Source organism: Megalobrama amblycephala, linkage group LG18, assembly GCF_018812025.1.
Source record: "Megalobrama amblycephala isolate DHTTF-2021 linkage group LG18, ASM1881202v1, whole genome shotgun sequence".
Classification (NCBI taxonomy): Eukaryota; Metazoa; Chordata; class Actinopteri; order Cypriniformes; family Xenocyprididae; genus Megalobrama; species Megalobrama amblycephala.
The window spans coordinates 26,956,443-26,975,567 of record NC_063061.1 but is presented as its reverse complement, the minus strand read 5'-3'; the positions used below and the strand labels follow the sequence as shown (position 1 = coordinate 26,975,567).

The 19,125-nt window shown below is 42.7% G+C and overlaps 2 protein-coding genes across 2 annotated transcripts in view; both read right to left on the bottom strand.

Annotated features, from left to right (window-relative positions):
• Window positions 1–626: 626 nt before the first annotated feature.
• On the bottom strand, window positions 627–4,780 carry irf8 (interferon regulatory factor 8). Its single transcript, XM_048165761.1, has 8 exons — window positions 4,517–4,780; window positions 3,841–4,024; window positions 3,544–3,635; window positions 3,316–3,424; window positions 2,961–2,999; window positions 2,336–2,722; window positions 1,895–2,010; window positions 627–1,325 (listed from the first exon to the last, which is right to left on the bottom strand). Exons 1-8 carry the CDS (start codon window positions 4,682–4,684, stop codon window positions 1,134–1,136), a joined length of 1,287 nt encoding a protein of 428 aa, XP_048021718.1. The 5' UTR covers window positions 4,685–4,780; the 3' UTR covers window positions 627–1,133.
• A 1,200-nt stretch (window positions 4,781–5,980) lies between these two features.
• Window positions 5,981–19,125, bottom strand: part of dusp22a (dual specificity phosphatase 22a) — a 112,994-nt gene continuing 99,849 nt past the window's right edge. The window contains exon 6 of the mRNA XM_048165479.1: window positions 5,981–6,534. Coding sequence (XP_048021436.1) covers window positions 6,424–6,534 — 111 coding nt within the window. The 3' untranslated portion in view covers window positions 5,981–6,423. The remainder of the gene's footprint in view (window positions 6,535–19,125) is intronic.

The window sequence follows — 19,125 nt, the reverse complement described above, 5'->3', positions numbered from 1 at the left end:
ACCTGATGGAGTTTGGGTTCCTTGCCGCTGTCGCCTTTGGCTTGCTTAGTTGGGGACACTTGACATTTGATATTCAATAGTATTCTTGACATTTATTCAACAGTGCTTCTGATCTGCCTGCATTGACACTATTATTTAAGAGCTGCTGTGCAGCCAAATTATGTACCAGTTATCAATGTAAAGCTGCTTTGACACAATCTGCATTGTAAAAAGCGCTATATAAATAAAGGTGACTTGACTTGACTGTCCATTTCATGCTTTAAAGTGCCCTCTCAAAAACACCTATTATATAATGATTTTGCTGTTGTTGTTGTTGTAGTTTTCATACAGGAAGATCATGGAGGCTCCAAAGCTCCAGTCTGTCATGACAGCAGTGTGAGAAATACAAGCACATGCAAACCAAATTTTGTACATTAAAAAAAACTAAAAAACTTTAAATTGTACATAATCATTTGCAACAAAATGTAATGTAAAACATGTAATGTTTTAAATGCAATGAAATTTAACTTTTTTTCTTGGCATCTGATGTTCTTAATAACATGACTATGCAATACCTATTATACTTGTGGCATAAAAAAAAAAAAAACTACAGTACACACTATTTATAGATCAGTTAGACAACCAGCTTATCAAAGTAATTTCTTTAATTATTCATAGATTTCTCATTTGACATTTATTCTGCATTCAACTCATTCAACATCTGCATTCAACATTACACTTCTAAAAAATATTAGCATTAAGCGTAAAAAAAAAAAAAAAATCAAGTGAAAAATGAAGGATAGTAAAACCTATCAACTTTACAGTGCAAAGTAAAAAACAGTAACAAAGAAATTTCAAATGTTTAGGACAAAATCAATAATAAACAGACAGTAATATGTACAGAGTAAGAAACAAACAAACAAAAAAAAAAAAAATCACTTTCCTCTAACAAATGAGTACGTCATCCCTGAGAACACTGCAATCCTTCTGTCAGATGCTAGTTTCGGCCCTGAGAGAAAGGGATGCTATGCACAGATAGCACACCTAAAGGCCAATCATTTTCTTTATGTAATGTCATTGTAGAAGCATCATTTTGGGTTGTGAACATGTGAACTGACTCATTCTTTGAGACGAGACTGGCTCAGAGTTCTGCCTCAGACTGGAATTGGCAGGTTGTCCCTGAAACAGGAAGCTCGTTGGGGAACCGGGTAGCTGCACAGATCCTGATATATACGAGCCATCTGATCACTGGCCATGTCATCTGAAATCTCCAAATTCCCACTGCTATACTGGGATCGCCGGGCGGTCACTGTATCGACTAGTTGCTGACAGTTCAACGCTGTGATCTGTTTGGATAAAGAATTAGGTTATTGCTATTGTTTTATAGTGTTTTCAATTCAGATAATTAAGAATATGATTTTTTTTTTTAAATGTGAAAAGAAGCTACAGCGAAGAAGCTAATTGTCTATAAGTAACCTAACAAATGTAATTCATATTAAGAAATTTTAGTCTATAAATTTCAGTTTAACACTTTACAATAAGGTTCAATTAGTTAATGCACTAGGCATCAAACACTAACCTAAATTAAAGCTGTAAAAAGTTTCTTTATAAATCTACTATTTTCTATTCATGTTTATTCATTATTAATACATATAGCTAATTTATCCAACTAAAAATGTATTAGTATATGTAAAAATTATTTAGATGAATAAATGCTGTAAAAGAATTATTCATTGTGAGTTCAGATCAGGATACCTACTGTAGTTCAGTTAGCACATTAAACCTCACTGTAAAGTGTTAGTTTCCACAAATATAACATTTCAACATAATAGAAAGAAAGCTTCTTTTAATATCATGAATTGGAGAATACACTAAATGAGATAATTCTTGTTTGTATATATAATATATTAATTACCTGCACAATGATTAATTTGCTCTTGACAGTGCTGAAATCATTAAACTCTTCCCCAAAACAGAGCGTGACTGTGGGCTCTGGAGGCTGATAATGACCCTCTTGATATAACTGCAGCGCTGCAAGAAAATAAAACAAATATAAATATTTCTTATTCGTATGTGTGAACTAAATCTTATCCATTGATAATTAGTACATAATTAATAAATAAGGTCAATTGGATTTCAATAAGTTCAATAAACAAATTGATAAACTAAACTCATACATTAAAAATAATTTTAGTTATTTACCAATACAATAAATTTATTAATGATCTTTAAGTACCTTATATACTGACATACTTGATTTTATTAGTGGTAAATTGCAATTGTGAACTGTATTTCAACAGTCATATACTTGAAATATATGTATATATATAAAATGTCTAGGAGGATCTTTGTTTACCTTGCAGGAACCTAGCAGTGTCGAAGATCTTCACCACAGCATCTCGCTCTAGTTTGCCAGGGTTGGGGTTGCACTGAGGGTCCTGCCCACTCCAGAATACTCTGCTCTGACACAGGCGCTTGATAAAGATGCCCTCTCGGTTGGCACGTAGCAGTACGCCACGCTCCAAGTGACTGAAGAGCTTACGGGTGACATGACGCTGGCGCTCGTGCTCGATGAGCTCAACAGACGGGAAGCGGATGTTCTGGAGGCTGTCCGGTCCATACAAGAAGCCATTAGCCAGAGGGGGTTGACAGGGGGAGATACGGCAGCCCTCTGGATGAGTGGTAACCATGCTGCCCACCAGCCGACCTCCATAGTAGAAACAAATCATCATCTGAGAAAACGCTGGAGGCAGGGAGAAATTTGGGGTTAACCATCCCACTGAAACCATCAAGGAATTAAAACAGGATTCCTAGGGTTTTCTACAATTTTTCTAGTCAACTCTATTTACTTGGAAGGGTTTTAAAAGTCAGTCTACACAAACAGTCTATACACATGCAAAATGTGCTGAAAAAAAAATGTGCTGAACAAATGTTCTGAGTTGATATAAATAAATACACACAACAGAATACACAACACATACCAGCATTGAATGTGCCTGCAGGATCCTGATGAACAGCAGCTGTGAATGTATATAAAACACATAAATATAAACACAAAGAGCTGAACACAACACAGCTCTCAGTACCTACCACTACAAAGAAAGAGGGTGCAAAACAGAAACACTAAGTCAGCAACTCTGATGGAAATTAGTCAATTTTACGCTGTGTAGCATGTAAATGTTTTTGGGGTTTTTTTTTGCAATTTCTATTTATTATTTTTGAAAACAGTTCTCATGCACTCATGAAAATATCAATAAAGTACTTATGTTAAATTTACTTTTATCTTATTTCTTAAACATTATTAAAATGTAAAAAACAAGTCATAAACAGTGGTACCATTGTGAGATCCTTGCTGCCACCATTCCTGCACTGAAAGCATGTTACTGCCTTCATCCAGGGGAGAATGACTACGCTTCAGGATGCCCATGTATTCATCATTTGAAGACTGCACACACACATTATGCAGACATGAGCCATCAGTCAAATATAACCATAATATTCCCTCAATACCTTCATCATTCTGAGAGAAAAACAAGCAGTTACCAGGTGGAGAAATGGCAATACCTCTTTAATAAGTTCATCCAGGTCTGGTGAGCAGTCCATGTCAGTGGGGTCAGTGCTGCAGCAGGACAGGGCAGGGAGTGTGCCTTTACCCACTACAAAATAAAATAATATATACGCCATTAATTAACTTAAATTGTAAAGACAATGGGATTTTTAGATAAATAATAAAGAGTCACTCCATAGAGTCACTGAACTTCTTCATAAGTAAGAATTTGTCTCTGTGCTATTTCTAACGTTTCTTGGAAAAGAAAAACAAAGTGAATGTGCACACACACACACACACACACACACACATACACTTCTGTTCCTCCTCTGGCACAATCCGGTACACTTTGTAAGGCTCAGAGATGTCAAGCTGGGATCGGTCAGTAACTTCCTCAAAATCTGGGCTCTTGTTGAGTGCACAGCGCAATCTGGTCTTCCATGTCGCTGGTTCAGCTTTATCTCCCTCCTTAAACTTCCCTTTAAATATCGCCCACGCCTGTGAAAACAATTGCTTAGTCAGACATCACCACAACATCAGAATTCAAGAAATAGTCTTGTAAGGTAACTGAGGGGCTGAATATGGTGCACATTATGTTTTAGAATCAAAAATATTCTAAAGTTTAAAAAAAAATAAAAAAAAATATATATATATATATATATATATATATATATATATATATATATATATATATATATATATCTCATTAATATAATAACTATAAACAATATAATTTAGTACCCCCACTAACCAATATTTACTGTTAAAAAAAAGAGAGATTGAAAGCAAGCTTTGTCAAACTGTGACAAAATCTAAAAGGGGGAACAATCCTTCCCTCGGTTTTAACATTAGTTAATTTGAACAGTAGTTAAAATAAAACATCGCACATTCAGATGTTAGGCTTGTGCCAACCTTTTGTATGACATCATCTAAATACCCAGAATCTTCATTATTATTATTATTATTATTTATAAAAAAAATAATGCTTACTTTGAAGATGGAGGCATCCACCTCTTGGTTGTAGTCTTGTTTTCCTGCATGTTTCCAGGGGATTCGAAACATGGTGCGTTTCTCATCCTCCCATAGCAGTCCATTATATATGTTACTGTTTATCTGTTCTATAAGCCACTGTTTCAGTCTGCGGCCACCCGGATTCATCTTTGACACTCTTAATTCACTCTAATGCCGTTACAGCGGGCTGCTGGGGAATATAAATTTCACATTCACAACTTTCCACGCAGCTTTATTTATAATGAAAAAGACACCCGCTCAAGTGACTAAAGAACGTCGTGAGAGCTGATTGGTCTGCGCAACGCCCAGGCGTCCAATCACTACGCTTTATGGCTGGCGATATATGAATATGTAAATTTGATTCTACGAAGCGGACGCATTTACAAGAAATCTCAATCCAGTTCTGGAGGTGTGTGGAGTGACCTGAGAGGAAAGAGGGGAAAGGGTCTTTACAGGCACATCTTGATACCTAAACCCAATTTACTGAATTCTCCTAAATATCCAACAGATGGGATCTTAAGGGGGGGATCTCTTTTACATACATACTGTACATAAACCTTAAACTATTCAGATTATGAATCATTGTACAGCATAAAATAGACAACTGTTTTATGCTGTACAATGATTCATAATCTGAATAGTTTAAGGTTTATGTACAGTATGTATGTAAAAGAGATAAATTTCTTAACTGAAAAAACAAACAAATGTTCCACATAACCCACATGGTTGAGGTTCATCATCAGAGCATCTATAGATTTAATAATGAACAGTTAAATAAAGCCTGATTGTGGTGGCATATTCTGACATGGTTGACATCTCATATCAAAGACACGTCTAACCTGCTGTCAGGAAGTTTAAAGATCATGTGGAAACCATAAAAAGCGGATCTTGAAAAGGTGAGGTTGCATGCTGGTGGTGTGTTTGAGGATATGAGCACAGGTAGTGGTCGTCGTGAAGGAGTTTTCTCTTTAAGACAGTTTGAGAGGAAGCTGAGCATGACACGACTAATCAAAATAAGTCTCTCTTACTAGTTAAACAGTGTGAAGTAGGGCTTGGCAATAATATGGCTAAATTGTATGTTAATGTTGTCCATATATAAAATAATACATTATTATTTTTCTTTTTTTTTTTTGGTGCGAGTGAAAAGTGCATTAAAATCACTGAGATATATATCATGTTGCTTAATTATATACTGCTAGCAAATCATCACATAAATACTGTTGAAGAACAGTACTGTGTGAATGAGCTGATACAACAGTGTTTTTCATAAAGAAGTTACTTTGTTGTTTTAGCTAAACCCAATTCATCACTTTATATAAGGCATCTCACACTAACGTAATAATAAGCTCTGGTTTAATACCATTGTTGCATGTTTGCAACAGTTTTCTTTTTTTTTTCTTTTTTTTAATGACACCTTACATTGAGCAAAAACGTTAACTCATTGTCATGCAAGTGGTCTGTATATGGAAGGTGTTTTTAATACACGTCATTCTTTTAATCTTTATTTATAGACTTTATATTTCATTTGCTTTTTTGATAAAATGCAAAAATTATGGTGACTCAAGCTAACAGATTCAAACAACTTATTAAGGGATTTAATGAAAAAAAATGAATTACTCTTTGAATCATTGTGCTCAATGAACTCAAGATGAATCTGAACACTTCAGAGTGCTCATGACTATAATATAAATGTTGAGTGCTCTGCAATCTTTCTTTTGAAAATGAATTATACATGTGGGACTGCCTCACATGCCATTACTGTCCAGCTAGGGTTAAAGCAGGTGGTAAAGCAGAGACGGGTGTCATGGCTGCTTTCATCTGTTGCTGCCTGATGCCCTGTATTGGTTGCAGGATAGAGGGTAGATGTGAGAGCTCTGGCTCATCCACTACTGATCGTTTTGTCGCCCCTGTTCTGCATATAGACTCAGTAAAGCTTTGACTTGTTCCTGGTCTTCAAATGGGCTGGGTCTATAGCTGGCCCGCAACCATGCCCGGTACTGAAAGAGAGAGAGAAAGCAATTGTGTTCAATGCAAGCAAGCATTTAAATAACCTGCTCTGTCATCAAAACCAGAACAAACTGAAGGTTGTGGTATTACTCAGAGACGACACAGCTTATTTTCAGTTGCTGTGCATGGTTTGGGGCAGAGACAAAAAAAAAGGAAATCACAAAAAAAATAACATTGTTCTGTATGCCATTTTAATGTCTAATGTTTTCCCAATGCCTAACTGAAAGTAGAATTGTGTTGTCAGGGGCCGTTCTCTGTTGTACTGGGGAGACTTCGGTGACTCAATTGCATTTCTTCACATAAATAAAAGATCAAAAGTTGATTGACAATCTTTCATTTGCTCATTAAAAGGACGGTCACATGCAAATGCCTACTGGAAGTTATTACAGGCTTTTCTGGAAAATCTTAGACTCACAAGAAATTAGTTTGTTAGAAATCAGTTTCACTTTTGATCTCAGTGCCCTAAGCAAATGTTGAACAAATGTTCATTGACCAAACCAGAATCACCCGTCAATAAGTGTTGGTATGGAAGTGTCTGAATGGTGTGTCAGAATTTTTCCTTGGAATTCCATGAGGGTTTTCATCTGGGAATGGCAGCACAATGTTTTAATAAAACCTGACCTCTGTTTTAATAACCTTATCCTCACATCATCCCTCTGTCATCAGCAGGTTATTTTCCACAGAAATCTGTATCATCCACTAGAAACACAATCTCAGCATGCATTAATGTCTTTAACAGTCTAGTGCAGCTATGTCATGTCTTGAGGAGGGCGGTGGGAATTCCCTGGCACATAGCCCTGGTCAGGGTCTGTGTTGGAATGGAGTGGGAGGACAGACATCCGGTTAGTTTCCAGGCAGACTGTCCTTACTAGATTAGGCTTGCCACACAACATGTTTTCACACGTTGTACACTAATATATCCTCATACTTGGTGTCATTTCTGAATCACTAATATCCAAAATAACTTAAACAACTGACTACAAAAATATATTTATGTTACAAATCTACACTATGTTTCTCATCTTAAAAATCATCTGATCTAAAGGCTTGTGCTGAAATGTTTGATAGAATATACAATTTGTACCGTGTAAAAAAATTATGTCTATGAAAAGTCCCCATGGAAACCCAACATGTGTGTGTGTGTGTGTGTGTGTGTGTGTGTGTGTGTGTGTGTGTGTGTGTGTGTGTGTGTGTGTGTGTGTGTGTGTGCGTTTTTGTGACATATCAGGACACAAATGTGTATAATGACATGGGTATGACATAGATATTACAATAATTACAAGAAGAGGTGACTTATGAGGACATTACCCCATGTCCCCACTTTTCAAAAGGCTTATAAATCATACAGAATGAGTTTTTGTGAGAAAGTAAAAATGTGCACAGTTTCCTATGATGGTTAGGTTTAGGGGTAGGGGTAGTGTAGGGGGATAGAAAATACGATTTGTACAGTATAAAAACCATTACGCCTATGGAATGTCCCCACAATTCACAAAAACGAACATGTGTGTGTGTGTGTGTGTGTGTGAGAGAGAGAAAGTGAGAGAGAGAGAGAGAGAGAGAGTACAATGGATATAAAAAGTCTACTTTTTTAATGCAAAAATTGAAAAAAAAGATAACTCATAATAGAACTTTTGTACATTTAATGTAAAAATGACAACCTATGCAATTCCACTGAAAACCAAAGTGATACATTTCAGAGAAAAAAGATAAAAATAAAAGCTTAAAATAAAATAACTGCATAAGTATGCACACCCTTTTATAACTGGGCATGTGGCTGTCTTCAGAATTAACTATTCATCAAGCTCTCTGATAAACTCCAAAGGGGAGTTTCATGGGATTCCATGGGATTCAGTTCTCTTTCCTTCAGTGACGACTACGCTTCGCTGGATTCCTGCTGATCGCCTTCACCGCTGGAACGAGCTCTCTCTCCGCCGTAGAAGAGGCTTCGCAGAGGACAGCTGAAGACCGCCGCCTGCTCCCGCCGGCGCCGCCGCAGACTGCCGCCCAGAGCGCCGCTCTCGACCGCCCGCCGCGAGCTTCCGGTTTCGCTCTCAGCGAGTCTCCTGCTGCCATCCGGTGAGCTTTAAAAGCGCCTTCAAGCGGATTCTTCCGCCGCTGCTAAGAGCTTCTTCCGCGGTCTTTACCGCTCTAAAAGAGCCCACCCAAGCGCCGTTTTAACGGCGGTGGCGTTGTTTTAAATGCCGCGCCACGCTTGTGGCACCTGCAGAGCCCCTCTGCAGGACGATGACGGCCATGGTGAGTGCGTCGGATGTCTGGGCAAGTCCCACGGGGAAGCCGCACTCACCGAGACTTCATGCCCGCACTGCGAGTGCATGAATCTCGCTTCTCTCCGCGCTAGGATCGCTTTCTTCACTGAAAGCGGCTCCGCCTCCCACGCCTTCCCGTCTTCTTCCTCCCGCGAGCCGGCCAGAGGAGGAGCTCAGCGCCCGGAGTTGGGGGAGCTTACGCCGGCCCAGCGCCCGCCTACCTCTCCCTCTCCCGCGAGAGAGCCGTCCCCCGTCCTCTTCGCACGCCCGGAGCAGCGTCCCTCAGCGGAAGCGAGTGACCTCGTCTCCTTTGGCGGCTCGGAGGATGAGCAGCTCGACGACTCCATGTTGCTCGCAGCATCTGAACCGGAGGAGTGGGCCGGCGAGGAGGAGCCCGCCCCCCTGCCGTCACTGGAGCCCATTGACTCCAGGCCAGGAACGGACACCGAATTACTCCGCGTCCTCTCCAAGGCCATCGAGGAGCTCGACCTGGAATGGGCTGCACCTGAAGAGCCGACGCACAGTAGGCTAGATGAGTGGTTTCTGCCGGGGCCCCGCCAGACCCCTCGCCAGCGATCTGCGCCTTTCTTCCCTGAGGTACATGCGGAGCTGACAAAGCCGTGGCGCGCTCCCTACTCTGCCCGCCTTCGCACCTCTTCACCCGCGGCTCTCACCTCGGTTGACGGCTCACGTGAGAAGGACTACGAGCAGATGCCGCCGCTAGACGAGGCCGTGGCCGCTCACCTCTGCCCGCCCGCGGCCGTGGGCTGGAAGAGCAAGAGGGCCCTTCCCTCCACGAAGACCACGGCCCAGGCCATAGGGAGGTCCATGGCCAATTTGGTTGTTTTGGAGCGCCATCTCTGGCTCAGCCCCCTCCACATCTCAAGCAGCGCCACCCAAGGAGCAGCGCCAGCGAGCCCGCCCTGCGAAGCGCTCCACGATCCCGAGACGCCAGGGTCCCCGGCCCAAGATAGTGCTGGACCCGACGCCTCCGGCGTCTTCCTGATCTACGAGGAAGAAAGAGGATGGGGTTAAGTCTCGCCACGGCCGGACCACCCCAAAAGCTCTCTCGCATGCATTCCCCGCCACCTCGCCTAGTTCCGGTTGTTGGGAATCATCGGGTTATGTGCCCTGGGCCCACAGATGTTGCGCCCACACAAATCGCCGTTTTAATGGCGAACCCAATATTTTTAAATTTCCAAAAAGAGAGCAAATTTCCTCATCCTGTAACGATGGTACAAAGACCCCTGCACAGCGGTCTGTCACCGGACGCTATTCAGCCACTGGTCACACGGGTAGAGGCCTGGCAAGCCATCCCAGGTGTGTCACAGTGGGTCATAAGGACCATATCCCGCGGCTATTCTCTACAGTTCGCCCGAAGGCCCCCGCGCTTCAGCGGTGTGGTCACCACTTCAGTCAAAATGGACGATGCTCATGTCCTCCGTACAGAAGTGATGTCTCTGCTACAGAAGGGAGCCATAGAAATTGTTCCCCCAGCAGAAAGAGAGTCGGGCTTCTACAGCCGCTACTTTGTTGTCCCAAAGAAAGATGGCGGTCTCAGACCCATCTTGGATCTCAGGCTTCTAAACCTCTCCCTCATGAGACGGAAGTTCAGAATGCTAACGTTGAAGCAGATCCTCGCGCACATCCGCCCCGAGGACTGGTTCTTCTCACTGAACCTGAAAGACGCATACTTTCACATCCAGATAGCCCCCCACCACAGGCGATTCTTGAGATTCGCCTTCGAGGGTGTGGCCTATCAATACAAGGTCCTGCCCTTCGGGCTGTCTCTAGCTCCCCGCACGTTTACCAAGTGCATGGACTCGGCGCTTCTCCCTCTGAGAGAGATGGGGATCCGAGTTTTAAATTACCTCGACGACTGGCTCATACTGGCCCAGTCTCGTACCGAGTTAGAACACCACAGATCCGTGCTCCTCAGCTACCTTCAGTGCCTGGGACTCAGGGTCAATTTTGCCAAGAGCTCGCTGCTCCCCAGCCAACGTATCACGTTCCTGGGAGCAGTCTTCGATTCAGTCCATATGAGGGCTGTAGTCTCTCCAGAGCGCGCTCTGATGATTCAGAAGCTCTCGGCATCAATCAGGAACAATGTCCGTTACCCTCTGAAGTCCTTCCAGAGGATGCTGGGACTGATGGCTTCCGCCTCCCTGGTACTGCAGCTCAGCCTCCTCCAAATGCAGCCTCTGCAATACTGGCTGAAACTCAGGGTTCCACTGCATGCTTGGCGGCATGACCGCTTCTTAGTCAGGGTCAATCAGGCCTGTGTCACAGCTCTGAGACCTCGGACAGACCCCAGCTGGTTCAAGCGTGGAGTTCCCCTTCAGGCGGTGTCAAGAAGGAAGGTGCTCTCAACGGACGCCTCCAACACGGGTTGGGGAGCCGTTTTCGAGGGCAGACCGGCCTTCGGCTCGTGGAACCACGAGCAGAGGCATCTGCACATCAACTGCCTCGAGATGCTGGCAGTAGAAGTCCAGTCGCCTTTGTGCCCTGACAAAGCGCCTCCTCGAATGGGCAGCGCCCAGGCTACGGTTGCTCAGAGCAACCCACATACCTGGAAAAACGAATTTGGGGGCAGACATGCTGTCTCGGAGCAATATCCCCTCGGACGAGTGGATGCTCCATCCCCAGACGGTTCAGAAAATATGGGAAATCTTCGGGAAGGCAGAGGTAGATCTCTTCGCCTCAGAAGACACTTCTTACTGCCCAACCTTCTTTTCAAAGGAAAGGGATGCGCTGGCCCACGAATGGCCCAGGCTCCTCCTATATGCCTTTCCCCCGATCGCGATGATTCCTTGCGTCATCAGACGGATCATGGAAGACAAACACAGAGTCCTCTTGGTGGCCCCACTCTGGAGGACCCAAATCTGGTCCTCGGAGCTGTTCAGGCTCTCCACAAGAGCCCCATGGCCAATCCCCCTGAGACGAGACCTCCTTTCTCAGGCGAAAAGGACGATCTGGCACCCCCAGCCCGAGCTGTGGGCTCTGCACCTGTGGTCCCTCGATGGGAGCCGATAGACCCCCCCAGGAACATTCTGCACACCATTTCTCAAGCTAGAGCTCTGTCTACCAGGCGTCTCTATGCTCAAAAATGGTCAGTCTTCATTGACTGGTGCTCAACGCGCAGCGTCGACCCTGTGGAGAGTGACATATCTCAGATATTGTCTTTCCTCCAAGAGCGGCTGGACAGTGGTCTCACCCCTTCCACGCTCAAGGTTTATGTTGCAGCCATTGGAGCGTTCCACGCCCCTATCGCTGGCCAGACGGTGGGAAGAAACGGCCTCATTGTCCGTTTCCTAAGAGGTGCTAGGCGTTTTAACCCCCCTAGACCACTTACCGTTCCCTCTTGGGACCTCTCCACTGTCTTGCAGCCCCATGCAGCTGATCTCCGGCCCTTAACGCTCAAAACCGCTCTGCTACTCGCACTGGCATCGGTTAAGCGCGTCGGCGACCTGCAGGCCCTCTCTGTGAGCCCTGCATGCCTTGAATTCGGGCCCAACGACTCTAAGGTCGTTCTGAAACCCAGGCATGGCTATGTCCCCAAGGTGCTCTCGACCCAGTTCAGAGCACAGGTAATTTCCCTCTCGGCGCTACCTCCTTCTCTGGATGAGCGAGAGGTGCATTTGCTCTGCCCCGTTAGGGCATTGAGAGTCTATATTGAGCGTTCCGAACCGTTCAGGCAATCGGACCAGTCTGCTTTGGAGGCCGCACCAAGGGATCTCCGGTCTCAAAGGAACGCCTCTCGCGTTGGATAGTCAACGCGATCGCTCTATGCTACTCCTCTATGGGCCTGGACTGCCCCATAAGAGTAAGAGCCCATTCCACTAGAGGCATGGCTTCATCCTGGGCGTGGTCTAGTGGTATTTCTCTCAAAGACATCTGTGACGCGGCCGGCTGGTCCTCGCCGTCCACTTTTGTCAGGTTTTACAACTTGGACATCCCGACCTTACATGCTCGGGTCCTCTCGGCGTGATACGACAGCCTCTTCGAGCCCCGTCGTCACGCCTCCTCAGGGGTTTCCCTACTCCTGTACTTAGGGTTCGACGGCCTTGGCCCCTCACGTATCCTCTGGGCCCCCCTCGCGCCCATGATATGTTTTGTCGTTCCCTGTCGCGGCATGGTGTGATTGTATTCGTTCCCCATACGCAGTATGAATGAGAGTATCGAAAGGGAACGTACTCGGTTACGTACGTAACCTCGGTTCCCTGAGATACGGGAACGAGTACTGCATTTTATGCCGTGCCTCGACACTGCGGCTCAGTGTCGTCGCTTCAGTCGAGTTTTAACTGAATCCCATGGCGAAACGCTGGCTTATATAGCCATAAGCCACGCCCGTTTTGGCGGGCTTGTTGGCGCGCTGTTTCGCCATTGGCTCGCGCGACTACGCCGCGCCGTCATTGGTTCAAAGAGTTTCATTCCTTTGAGCCAATAGACGTGCAGTTACACTGCGCTATTGAAAAAGGCTTCGGCAAGGAGGAAAAAAGGAGCTTTTCCCCATACGCAGTACTTGTTCCCGTATCTCAGGGAACCGAGGTTACGTACGTAACCGAGTACGATTTCTAAAATGAGGGACGGGCCACAAATCCATGAGTGCAGTTTGCAAAACCGTGTAAACGGATTGCAAAAGCTTACCATGGATTATGAATTTGTGGGTACGGATTGAAAAACCGAAGGTATGGTTTTCAAATCTGTGCACACATTCGGAATTTTTGGGTATGGTTTATTAATCCATGGGCACGATTTGTTAAATCGAGGGAACAATTTAAGAATCTGTGAGTATGGTTTATAAACTGAGGGGAGGGATTGCAAAACTGTGGCCACAGATTTGCGGGTCTAATTTTTTTTTTTTTCCTTGAGGTGACTTCCCGGGCTCTGTAGTAAACAGATATGAGTCACATGTGGGCAAAAAAAATCAGATTTGGGCCACATTTACCTGCAGTGTGAACGTAGCCATTGTTTCTTTCTATTTGTTTCTCTCTCTCTCTCTCTCTCGCTTCTCTTTTTTCCCCTTGAATTGGTTTCGTCCCATATCCTCCGCTCCCAACCCATTTACACAGACCAGATCAGCAGACCTGTTGCAAGGTTCTTATTGGTTTACATTTTGAAATTACATTGTAAAAATAGTATTGCAAATATATATATGTACAAAATCTATGTATATGTACAATATATATAGTAAGTAAAGTATACAGTCAGTTTAGCAGCTAGGCATTGGACTATTTATTATAAAGGGGCAGAGACACTTTTCACTTCTCTTCTGGTTACCTATCCAAAGCAGTTTCACTATGAGAGTGACTGTATAGTCAGTCTGCATAAAGACTGACATTTAAATCTGAATCTCCCCACTGCCAAATGGAAGTGTTCTTTGATGTCTATTAAAAGTATATCTTCACTGCTGCATGTTTACTGTAAGTGGAACAGAAATTAGAAAAATAATAATGGCCAGAATATCCATGAGCCCTCTCAGTGTTACACCAACTGCATCTGCTCCCTACACGGACAGCCACCAAAGGGCTCCATGTCCTGAGTTTTAGTTCCTTCTCTCACAGTTGCCATTTACACGACACAGTTTTCAACTAAACACAGAAAACTTTTTATGCATTTTGCCGTTCATTTACTACAACAACAACATTTTGGGGACCTAAACATGCAAACTTTTGAAAACGGGTTTCAAAGTTTTTGAAAACAATACAGTTACTGTCTCTGTGTAAACTACAAAAATGTTAATTTGTTAAAACGTTGATATCATGCGCATGTGTATTATGTGTTCAGTTTATAGGCGCGTAAAAAAAAAAGTTTATAGGTACGTAAAACTTTCTTTACAATGTGACCTCGCCAACTGCTGGCCTGGCATGCATAACACAGTGTTTTTTTGGAGGTCTCCTACAACAGGTGTATCAAAGGTCAAAAAACGCTTTCATTTTCTCATAATATAAATTGCATACAGGCTTGGGAGGGTTACTTTAAAAATGTATTCCGTTACAGTTACAAATTACTTCATAAAAAAAGTGTTCAGTAACGTAATCCAAGTACCACAATATGAAAGTAATGTAATCTGATTACTTTTGGATTACTTCAAGGTAAATATATATATATATATATATATATATATTAAATTTTGAAAGTGAGACATTTTGAAATGTCATGCCAAATATTGGCTCATTTTGGATTTCATGAGAGCTACACATTCCAAAAAAATTGGGACAGGTAGCAATAAGAGGCCGGAAAAGTTAAATGTACATATAAGGAACAGGTGGAGGGCCAATTTGCAACTTATTAGGTCAATTGGCAACATGATTGGGTATAAAAAGAGCCTCTCAGAGTGGCAGTGTCTCTCAGAAGTCAAGATGGGCAGAGGATCACCAATTCCCCCAATGCTGCAGCGAAAAATAGTGGAGCAATATCAGAAAGGAGTTTCTCAGAGAAAAATTGCAAAGAGTTTGAAGTTATCATCATCTACAGTGCATAATATCATCCAACGATTCAGAGAATCTGGAACAATCTCCGTGCGTAAGGGTCAAGGCCGGAAAACCACACTGGATTCCCATGATCTTCGGGCCCTTAGACGGCACTGCATCACATACAGGAATGCTACTGTAATGGAAATCACAATATGGGCTCAGGAATACTTCCAGAAAACATTGTCGATGAACACAATCCACCATTGCCGGCTAAAACTCTATAGGTCAAAAAAGAAGCCATATCTAAACATGATCCAGAAGCACAGGCATTTTCTCTGGGCCAAGGCTCATTTAAAATGGACTGTGGCAAAGTGGAAAACTGTTCTGTGGTCAGACGAATCAAAATTTGAAGTTCTTTTTGGAAAACTGGGACGCCATGTCATCCGGACTAAAGAGAACAAGGACAACCCAAGTTGTTACCGGCGCTCAGTTCAGAAGCCTGCATCTCTGATGGTATGGGGTTGCATGAGTGCATGTGGCATGGGCAGCTTACACATCTGGAAAGGCACCATCAATGCTAAAAGGTATATCCAAGTTCTAGAACAACATATGCTCCCATCCAGACGTCATCTCTTTCAGGGAAGACCTTGCATTTTCCAACATGACAATGCCAGACCACATACTGCATCAATTACAACATCATGGCTACGTAGAAGAAGGATCCGGGTACTGAAATGGCCAGCCTGCAGTCCAGATCTTTCACCCATAGAAAACATTTGGCGCATCATAAAGAGGAAGATGCGACAAAGAAGACCTAAGACAGTTGAGCAACTAGAAGCCTGTATTAGACAATCTGATTACTATGTTTTTTTGACATAACTGTAATCAGGAGCACCTGCAGGATTTTATCTCAGGGTACGCACAGAACTAGCCCATAGATATTTTTTTTTATTAATTATTTGTAACTGCCTATTTTGGGGCATAATTAAATATGCGCCGATTCAGGCTGCTTCCCCTTTAAATCCTCGTGCTCTCCGCCCCCGAGCTCGCGACTCTAATACATTGCATAAATAAAGTTCACACAGCTAATATAACCCTCAAAATGGATCAAATGGACAAATGTTTGTCATGCATGCTGCATGCATGCATCAGATCATATAAGTACAGTATTTATTTGGATGTTTACATTTGATTCTGAATGAGTTTGAGGCTATGCTCCGTGGCTAAAGCTAACATTACATGCTGTTGGAGAGATTTATAAAGAATGAAGTAGTGTTTATGAATTATACAGACTGCAAGTGTTTAAAAATGAAAATAGCGATGACTTGTCTACGTGAATACAGTAATAAACGATGATAACTTTAACCACATTTAACAGTACATTAGCAACATGCTAACGAAACATTTAGAAAGACAATTTACAAATATCACTAAAAATATCATGGTATCATGGATCATGTCAGTTATTATTGCTCCATCTGCCATTTTTCGCTATTGTCCTTGCTTGCTTACCTAGTCTGATGATAGACTGACTAGATTTAACATTAAAGTTTGTAAAACAAATCTTGCTCCATCCTTTATCATTACTCAAAGTAGTAAGAACGACAGACAATCTGTATCAATGGACACAGTTTTAGGTAACAGTGGCCAACAACTGATTAGCAGAAGGATTTCAGGAAGTCAGAGATATGCACAATATAGCTAAAACACAAAACTATGTATTTAGAACACTGTATAAAATACATCAGAAATAAACCACACTTACAGTTTGTGATTCTGAGGAGCAAGTTGGTCCAAATAAAGCAGGTACTGTCCCATCTTTAATCACTGATTCTTCATAGCCTCGCACTGGAAAGTGAAAATAAACCAAATTTCCTTTCACAGTACAGAGCACAGTGTCTTGTTGACATGTTATCCACACGAACAAGCTACAGCGTTTGGGGGTTCAAGTTTTTGCGGGATGTCCACGCAGAACGTAGGCAGGCATTATGCAAATGTGTTAACTTGTGACGTGTGAACTTTGCGAAATGGGATTCAAACTAAAAAAGACTTCAGAGTGGTTCAGAGTCGACTCTTTCTTTTGAGAGACAATGGGCCCTATTTTAACAATCTAAGTGCGTGGTCTAAAGTGCATGGCACAAGTGCACTTAGGACATGTCCGAATCCACTTTCGCTAGTTAAACAACGGGAAAAATGGTCAGCGTGCCCGGCGCATGGTCTAAAAGGGTTGTCCCTGTTCTCTTAGTCTTAATGAGTAATAGGTGTGTTTTGTGCGTAACGTGCAATAAACCAATCAGAGTCTCATCTCTCATTCCCTTTAAAAGCCAGTTGCGCCATGGCAAATTCACTGTTTACATGGCAGAATTTGGAAGTGAAAAAACTCAACGCTTCTCTATCGAGGAGACGGATCTGCACGTGCGAGAGGTTAAAGGGTTAGTATTCATTGTACACTGATTCATTGCTGTTCGGAGCGCCAAAGTCACGTGATTTCAGCCGTTGGCAGTTTGACACGCGATCTGAATCATGATTCGATACACTGATTCATTGTGCTCCGATGCTTCATGAAGCAGTGTTTTGAAATCGGCCATCACTAAATAAGTCATTATTTAGTTTTTTTTGGTGCACCAAAAATATTCTCGTCGCTTTATAATATTAATATTGAACCACTGTACTCACATGAACCGATTTAAATATGTTTTTAGTACCTTTATGGATCTTGAGAGAGGAAATGTCATTGGTCCCTTATGAAGGCCTCACGGAGCCATCGGATTTCAACTAAAATATCTTAATTTGTGTTCTGAAGATTAACGAAGGTCTTACGGGTGTGGAACGGCATAAGGGTAAGTAATAAATGACAGAATTTTCATTTTTGGGTGAACTAACCCTTTAAAGCACTTGAGCAGACCATCTTCGGGACAAGCCGGATTCCACCAAAGCCCTGTGTGTGTGTAATAAGCGAAGTGTACGCATAGGCACATATTTCTAACAAATAATAATAAAAAAATTTTTGTTAAATAACAAAAAAAAATTGCACCATTGACTTTAGACCAGGTTTCAGTTGGTCAATGGCGCAGTCTATTTCAGTTGCCTCAAAATAGCAAAGCGCCGATAATGCACCTGAACACACCTCGTTTTCAGACCAGCACACCCATGGGCACGCAAATGGGCTCAAATGCATTTGCTAATTTAAACATTGTGGCACAGAACGTGAAAATGATAACTGCGTCAAGCTGAAACTAGCAAAAAACACTTGCAACGCGCATGGCGCCGCATTGCGCCAGGTGTATGATAGGGCCCAATAACTTTATTTATGATGCACTTTCAGCTTTACAACTTTGTGGTCTGTTTACATTCCCATACAGCTTCATTACACACTGCATGAAAGGTAATTTTCAAAAATCCATAATAGGGGCACTTTAATCATTTTCGTGGATACGTGTGAACAAGGGATTTTTTAAAAAACATTGTTGCCTTTAGGCGAAAAACACAAAATAATTTTTTTTTTCTGTCGTTGTCATGTAAACGTACCCTCAAACTGCATTTTCCATAATCCTCTGCCTGGACTCATTTTCTCCTCGCACCTGTTTCCTATTACTCCTGGACTATTTAAGCTCCCTACATTTGCTCAAGCTTTGTGAAGTCTTGTTAGCCTAGCCTGCAATTCTGAGCATTTGTATTACTGTCACTTTTTCCTGTGTTTGTATTCAATCATTTACAGATTTATCCAAAGCAACTTACAAATGAGAAGAACAGTAGAAGAAATCAAACCAACAATAGGGCAATATAAGTGCTGTGTAAGTGCTATTTCCAGTTAGTCTAGCACAGGGTTTCTCAACCACATTCCTGGAGGCCCACCAACCCTGCACAGTTTGCATGTCTCCTTAATTAAACACACCTG

What these genes read in the sequence shown, in the direction of transcription:
- irf8 (XM_048165761.1), bottom strand. Translation starts at nt 4,684, where the DNA reads ATGAATCCGGGTGGCCGCAGACTGAAACAGTGGCTTATAGAACAGATA. An exon ending in GCAGCAAGGATCTCACAATG is followed by an intron (nt 3,000 to 3,315) that starts GTACCACTGTTT and finishes ATACATTCACAG; the next exon opens with CTGCTGTTCATCAGGATCCT. An exon ending in TGCAGGCACATTCAATGCTG is followed by an intron (nt 2,723 to 2,960) that starts GTATGTGTTGTG and finishes CCCTGCCTCCAG; the next exon opens with CGTTTTCTCAGATGATGATT.